The 7,935-nt window shown below is 40.7% G+C and overlaps 1 protein-coding gene across 2 annotated transcripts in view; it reads right to left on the reverse strand.

Annotated features, from left to right (window-relative positions):
* Window positions 1-7,459, reverse strand: part of txlng (taxilin gamma) — a 29,759-nt gene extending 22,300 nt beyond the window's left edge. Inside the window, exons 1-4 of one of the 2 annotated variants that reach the window (XM_015023630.1) lie at window positions 7,299-7,458; window positions 4,451-4,542; window positions 987-1,157; window positions 291-485 (exon numbers count right to left, since the gene is read on the reverse strand). In XM_015023630.1, the coding sequence (XP_014879116.1) occupies window positions 291-485; window positions 987-1,157; window positions 4,451-4,522 (438 nt within the window). In that variant the 5' untranslated portion in view covers window positions 4,523-4,542; window positions 7,299-7,458. Of the gene's footprint in view, window positions 1-290; window positions 486-986; window positions 1,158-4,450; window positions 4,543-7,298 lie in introns of both variants that reach the window. The other variant, XM_015023631.1, reaches the window with a different exon arrangement.
* Between the last annotated feature and the right edge of the window lie 476 nt (window positions 7,460-7,935).

Raw genomic sequence — 7,935 nt, forward strand, 5'->3', positions numbered from 1 at the left:
AAAAAAAAAAAAAAAAAAAAACGGCAGCACATATCGGAGATCTGTTAAACTGATATCAAAATAATTTCTGACTGGTCAATTTCTAGCTTGAACTGACCTGGTGGCAGGAGGAAGGTTAAGTGTGACTTGGCAGACTAAACGTTCATGTGAAGCAGAGTGGAAGCATAACTAAACCAGACGATGGGAAGCTGTTACAGTAGAAACCACTTTTAGAACCCGACTCACAACAACCCGAAGTTGCCCATGGTGCTGAGTGAAGCTGCAACATGACTGCTACATTTGGTTCTGACCTCCTCTCTGAGCTCGTACTGCTCTATGAGCTTCTTGAGCTTGTCGGCCAGCTCCATGTTCTCCTGCCTCAGCTTGGCATTGTGGGAGCTGTGCTGCTCCATCTGCACCTCAATGTCACCCAAAGTCATCTGGAAGTGCAGCATGGCCTCCTTCCGCTGCTCCTCATACTCTCTGGACCGCTGGCCGTTCTCCTCCTGTCAGTGAACACAGAGCCAATCTGCTTCAACATTATTACAGTAGCTCACAAAAGTAAGTGCACCCCTCACAGTTATGTAAATATTTAGTTTCATCTTCTCATGGGGCTAAACTGAAGATATGACACTGTAATAGAAACTGTAAACTGACTACTTGACATTGTATCAGAGTAGATTTGCTTCAGCAAGGCAGCGGTTGTCTTAGAGACACGTTTGTGGCCCAGGTTCTGAGGGGGGTTGGAGGGAGACCTGGTCTGCTTCAGAGCATGCTGGAAAAATTCTCTCTGACCAACCTATGAACTGCCTCTCCACTACCTGGGGGCATTGTGTTGCTTAGCATCACTGGAGATCAACGGTCAGATCTGTTAGAAATAAATTTAAAATAGAAAACATCTTAGCTGTATAAAGGGCTTTGTAAATTAAAACGAGCACAATAAAATGAAATGTATGCAAAGCTTTGCAGACTTTAAGGAGCCTAATGCTTGTGAAGAGAGCCATTACCTTCAGTGTCTTGTTGTGTCTCTGGAGTTCTCTGCAGAGACTCTCCAGCTTGCTGCGGGCCAGGATGGCTTTGCTGTGTTCTCCCTGCAGGTGGATCTTCTCCTTGACAATCTGAGACTGCTTCTTCTGCAGGGCTTTCAGCTGTTTCTGCATGCAACGGCTCTCCTCTAGCTGAACCAACCACAAAGTCACAGCACATGAAAATAAAAGGTAAATAAAAGCTGCACAATCTTGTAGGGATGCACCAATAAATCAGCCCCGATTTCCTTAATTTTAGAAAATCAGTGATTTGTCCATACCTAAATGTGAGGTTGATCATATCCACCAATCTTATTTACCTCAGAAAAGGTTTAAAAATCAACCTGTCCTCTTTTACTCTACCTTGAGAGAGGTTTGACAAATAGATCCAGCATGACCTGCCAATATGCATATGATGTCTGCACGTTTTCTTTTTGTTTTGTTTTGTTTTTTTTCAGGCAGACAAAAAAAAAAAAAGTATCGGCAGGTCAGGAGGATTCTTCAAGATCATCAATTAGCCAGAAAACTGCATCAGGTGTTCAGTCGCAGTGCTGGTCTATATGTGAACACGATCACAAATCAAGCTTTAGAAAACTAATGTTTTCACAAAGTCATTCAATGATTTTGTCCTTTTAAAAATAAAGTCGACATCACAACACAGAACATGTGGCTCAGAAGGTGTCCTGTTCTAAAGGAGAGAACACATCAACAGCATTCCTGAGACCTCCAACTGCTCAATAAAGCTCAGGGATCTGTTCATTTTCTGCACTTAACATAATTAAATGACAAATATTAAAGCAGATTAAACTACTTCCACCTTAATCCTGCAGCTGGCTGGCCCCACAAACTTATCATGCAGGGTTTACCGCAGTGTCGACCGGCCATGCTTTACAAGCCCCACCGCCAGGCTAAGCGTTGATGGTTTTTGTTTTTAGGAAAACAAAAAAAAATATTTAATTTTTTTTAAGCGGGGCTGCAAGTGTCTGTTGCTCTGAGCGTTTCACTGGCAGATCAGATTTATTCCGTAAAGATAGGTTTATAATTGATGATTTTAAATGGTAAAGCCGGGAGCGCAGATCAATCACACCGCTGGCGCCTCTGTGCGTTGACGCTGCTTGATTACTGAAGTTTACCTCAGCGCGGATTGTGCAGGCCTCCTTTCACTCACACTGGACAGGCTGACCTGTATGGATATTTACATCAACCCCCTGTGAGGAATTACGTTTCTTTGGACAACTCTATATCAAGGTAAGAGTTTAAACCCCACCGTGTTAGCACTGGTTGCGCAGCTCTATGTGAACCGCAGGAATTTCAGAGGTGCACGTTGAGGGAGTGGTGAGAATGATTTATCTCACCATTTTCACCAGAGCTGCACATACAGGGAAGATAGATCCGCACAAAACAGACTTATGTGCGGCGTTTACATCTCAATACACTGCCCAGTGAGTGGCTCTGTCTTCCCTGTAAAGTTTATGTTTGTGGTCCCGCTTGTGCATTAGTAGTTAACTAACCAGTGCTAACCTCATCATGCAGATTCAGCCCGGTGAGGAGCTTTCGCGTTCGCCTTGTAGTCACGCATCATGCTGGTTTTATATTATTTTAGTATTATTTTTCCAGTTACAAGATGCATCAAATCATATTAATGCAAATGCTTTATCCACTTAGTCAGCCAGAGTTAATACACGTGGCTGCGCAGAGATCTGTAAAACTTGTCCCATAAACTCGAGCAACCAAAACAGTTTGTGTGGCAATTATTAAAAATTCATCAGACATGAAATAGAAGTGTTACCAAAGCCACATTAGCAGCGTTAAATTAAGTCTGCTGCTTTGTTATGCATTTCTGAACGCAGTGCAGTGGATTTAACTCAGTGCAGTGGATTTTACTGGTCCAAGGCTCTATGAGGCCTGGAGCAGAATTTGACATAGGAGCTCCTCTTGCTGGTAAAAGCATCAGCACCTCCAACAGCTTCTTTGTTAGATTGAGTGAAAACTGGGAGAGGGGTAGTTTAATTAGCCAACCTATAAACAATTAGTTATAATTGCAGTTTACTCATTTGTATTTGTGAACAAACATAGCTTAAACTCAAAAATTAAACTCATAGCATCAGATTGAAACTATGTAACTATGAATATTGTTCTTTGAACTTTTACAAAGTAAACTTGTCAAGCTCCTTAAAATCTTACATTTAAATGTTAAACAATTTAAAATCTTTTAATTTATGTATGCTGAAATTGAATCAAGTTTAAAAGCATTGATAATCTCAATAAACAAGTGTTACATTTATGTATCTGTGGTCTGTTTTAAAATATTAGCATTTATGGGGCCCCTGAAGCCCTGGGAGGCCTTATAGAGCCGCTGACTTAACTTGGATTAGGGCTGTTGTAAATTAATATTTTAGTAATCGAGTAATTATCGATTATTCTTACGATTAATTGAGTAATCAGATTAAAAAAAAATTATAAAATAAAATATTGGTAAATCTGGCGTAACACCGGTATTACTATCAGATATCAATAAAAGTCCAATTTTTCATATTTGAGCATCTCCAACAGTTACTTGGTTGTAGTTTACAAAATTAACCTGTAACAATAATAGCTCACTTTCTAAGTTAACCAGAAGAAAAGTTATACAAAGATCTGAAATTATATTGAATTTAATAATAAAGAGGCAGGCTCAAATGTATTCATCTTCAGTCAATTTAATAGATGAACTCTCACCTTGTCCAGCCATTTATAGCTATTGTGTTTATGTTAGTGACGGGATTTGACACCTTCGTTTGTCACACACAGAAGCACATCTACCAGCTATGTACCGCCACAATGCGCCCCGTCACCCGTTTGTTGAGACCGGGATGGAATTAAATTTATTGTGCGGTTCGTCTGTAAAGCTACACTTACACTATAAGCATCAATTACTCAGCCACCCGCCGTCTCCCGTCTATCTGCTTACATAAACTTAACATCTTTAATACAAAAACACGGTGGACCGCCGGTGGATCACCTTGGCATCCCGACCTCCAGGCTTAGCAAGTTTTCTAGGGAAAACCCTGATCATGGCTCAACACGTCGGGCTGATCCTTCTAGACGTGTTCTGCAACCTTATAGGCACTTTTCCATCAGTTAATGTGCAGTTTGGTTTTACACTAGGTCGTGAGATTTTCAATTATATGTTCTGTTCCTCACTATTGTGGGCAGAATGTGGTTCTGATGGACTCCAATAAATTATAAAAAATTTATATCTGGCCTAAACAAAGATAAAGACTCAAATCAGCTGATTATTTTTGCGATACATATAAAAACAATTACATTCTGGAATTTTATTTTCTTGAATTTTCAATCATACTGTCAAAAAAGTGGCAAACAAATAGCCAGTTTAAAAAAAAACTCTACAGTGGTCTAGTGTCTTATGTAACCCTGTGTAAAAAGACAGAAGCCAACATTCCTACCAGATCTGCATATTTTTTGCACAGTGCTGCCAGTTTCTCTTCAGGCGTGGCAAGAGAATTCAGTGCCTGCATCAGCAGTACAACTTCCTTTCCTGCAGGGAAAATGACAAGACAGCCAAAGAAACACATTAAAAATAGTTTAATAAACAGATCACAACACTAAAAGCTCCAGTACAAGAACTCAACACATTACTTTTAGATTTATGCCATCTTGGCAAATTATTTCTCATACCAAGACAATTTTGCACAAATTAAAGAATGGACATTAGAATGAAACTAGTAAAAAGGAACAAAACTGTAACTAATGATATATTTAAGCTGTTTTGAAGCCAAAGATCAAACCGAAATAATTTTTAGTCAATTTTATATAAAACAGCTGCTTCAAACATCAGCAGACCTAAATGTAGCTTCCCAAACCATTACTAACTAGTGTTCAGAGTGCGCATGCACCAACATGTATGCAGGTTGGTGCATCTGTTGCGGTTACTCCTCTGGTCTTTTTACTTTTTCATGTTTTCTATTTATTTATTTACAACATGAATTGCTTTTTGCACTTTACTAGAAGCTCATCTTCAACATTGTTGACTAAGAGAGTCTAAATCTTTTTCTTTGCTGCAGAAATATGTTTTTTACTCTGCCAAGTAAAACAACTTGGCCACATTGTTTACACAAGGGATCAGCTAATTGCGCTGAAGCCGGAAGGCATGGTGTTCAGTTCTGGAGAAGGACACATCAGGGCTGCAAAAAAGGAAACAAACAGCTGAGGAGAGCAACAAGCAAGAAACAGCAGAGGCTAATGGAGAAGAGGAGCAACAAGCTGTTTCTCCCCTCCCGTTACCATGGGCAACATTAGATCGATGGCTAACAAGACGGATGAATTAACAGCACTGGCCAGGAGCCAGAGGGAGTACCGGGAATGAAGCTTATTGTGTTTTACAGAGACATGGCTGAACTCCGACATTCCTGATGCCAATATCTCCATCAAAGGCTATGAGACTGTTCAGGCTTACAGGGATTGCATCAAGAACATAAAGCAGTATTGAGGGGGGGTTGCTGTTCAACTAAACAACCGTTGGTGCAATCCTGCTCATATAACGTTCAAGGACCAAATCTGTTGCCTGGATGTTGAACTGTTGGCGGTTGGTTGATGTCCATTTTACTTGCCAATGTGAACATTCCCATGTTATTCAGGTGACTGTTTACATTCCTCCCTCTGCTAAATGCCACGAAGGCCATGATGTCTGAACATTCGACTGCATTCACTGTTATCGAGGGTGATTTTAATCATGTCACCATGGACAAAATCCTGCCCAACTTCACCCAGTATGTGAGCTGTCCCACCAGAAAGAAGAGGTCCAGAGTCCTTTCTGTTAACGTAATGCATCTTTTATGTTAACTGTATGCTAACGTAAAAGATGCATACAGTTCCTCTTCCCTCCGAGTGGAGGGAGTGGAGAGGTGCACCTCAGTTTTTGTTACATACATCTGGTAAAGAGACAGCCTGCAACCATGAGGACAGCCAGGAAGTGGTCAAAGGAGGTCAATGAGACACTACAGCAATGATGCTCAAAGTCGGTCCTCGAGGGCCGGCATCTTGCATGCTTTAGTTCTCCCCCTGGTTTAACGCACCCATCTTCAAATGATGGCTCATTAGAAGACTTAAGAAGAACACTGACATGCTGAAAAGGTTGTTACTACCACCAGGGACTACGAGGCTGGTCCACTAATGCACCAGCTAACCAAGAAATGCATACATACATTTAATCAGTGCTTTCACAGAGCCACGCACTGAGCAGCATGTTGAGACATAAACACACACGCCACACATAATGTTTTGTTCACACAGATATACTATTGTCACTGCATGCTTAACGCGCACCTATAATTGCGGTTCACATTGAGCTGTGTGAGCAGAGCAAATGTGGTGATTTTTTAAACTTGACTCATACCTTGATGTAGAGTTCTCAAAAGAAACATGAGTTCTCACAGGGGGCTGAGATAAATATCCATACAGGTGAGCCTGTGTACAGTTTAAGTGGAAGGACGTAAACTTTAGAGATTCAGCCGTGATAGCGCGTGAGGCAGCCAATGCACAGCGGCGCCAGCGGTGTGATTGGCTGAGCATTTCACTGCACTGCCAGTGAAATGCTCAGCGCAGCAAAGATGCTTGTAGTTAGCTAATGCTTAAAAAAAAACAAGCAATGCTTAGCCTGGCTGGAGAGCAAGTAAAGACTGGCGGCCCGTCAGGCTTATAACACACAAGGGGACTTGCTGTTAAATACTGTATTACTGATAGCATGTTTTTCTGTTGCTCTTCTGATTGAATACTTGATGCATTGTGCCTGCATTTTTTTGTATGTTTTTCTCTAAATTAAATGATTTTATGATTCCATTTATACCCTAAATCAAAATCAGTGATCAGGAAAAAATCTGATCGGAGCATCCTTACCGTTTACATACTAATAGGTTAAGTGAATGACATTTGGATTTTTCCACTGAGCAGCAGAATCTCTAATCCAAATGTTGCTGTTTTAGTGTTTAACAGTTTGATCCATGCACCTCCTGCAGTTTTGAGCATTGACTAATCTGGACTGGATTGATCTTTGACCCCCACCACCAAAAAATATACTGACTCCACCTACACATCACATATAAACAAAGGCAGGCCAAGTGTCCTGAGTGTAATCAAACATTCAACCTTTGCTCACATTTTGTTCTATCAAAATAAAATAAACAAACCATATTTTAACTTAAAAAAAAAAAAACCTCCATAACATTATGAAAACTCAGCATTGTTGAGAGGAAACTGATAAAGGAAATGGAGATGCGCAAGCAGCAGTTTTCCTACCAAAAGCCTTGTCGTCTCCAGCCTTGGAGTCTCCACCAGGATCAAGCTCTGCCTCCCCCAGGTCACTGGGACTGTCCTCTCTACCCGGGGTTTCCCCTCTCTCTTCCTCAGGCCCGCACAGACCTAAATTAAACCCTGCGACTTCCTCCTATAAACACACACACCATTATGACAACACATCAGTTCTAATATCCCATTAAACAACACTGAGCTGGAGATTTCATTAAAAACTCCAGAAAAGGTAAGGGCTTAAATCTTTAGTTGTATGTCAAAAGTTATGCTGCAGGAGTAAACTTTAACTTTGTTTCCCCAGCACAGTGATTCCCATAGTGAGGGACACAGTAGCCATGTCTAAATTCACGGTCTGCATCCTTCAAAGGACCCAGTCCACTTAGGACGTCTGACAGATGTTAGCAGAATAATCAGTCCCCTAAGATATTATGTTTTCAGGCTTGATGTTATTTTTTGTTAAGTTGTCACTTGAACACAGCAGTGGTTGATTAGCTAACTTCAACACTGATAGTGATCTGTCAGTGAGTTCATCTGTGGGTCGCCTTTGATTTTTGTTAACCAAACAGCACCTTAATAAAGTAATAATTACTGTGATTATTATGATTATTTTATTGATTCAATAATT

The sequence above is a fragment of the Poecilia latipinna genome, unplaced genomic scaffold (genome assembly GCF_001443285.1).
Source record: "Poecilia latipinna isolate Pla-1442-1.1 unplaced genomic scaffold, P_latipinna-1.0 Scaffold3366, whole genome shotgun sequence".
Lineage (NCBI taxonomy): Eukaryota > Metazoa > Chordata > Actinopteri > Cyprinodontiformes > Poeciliidae > Poecilia > Poecilia latipinna.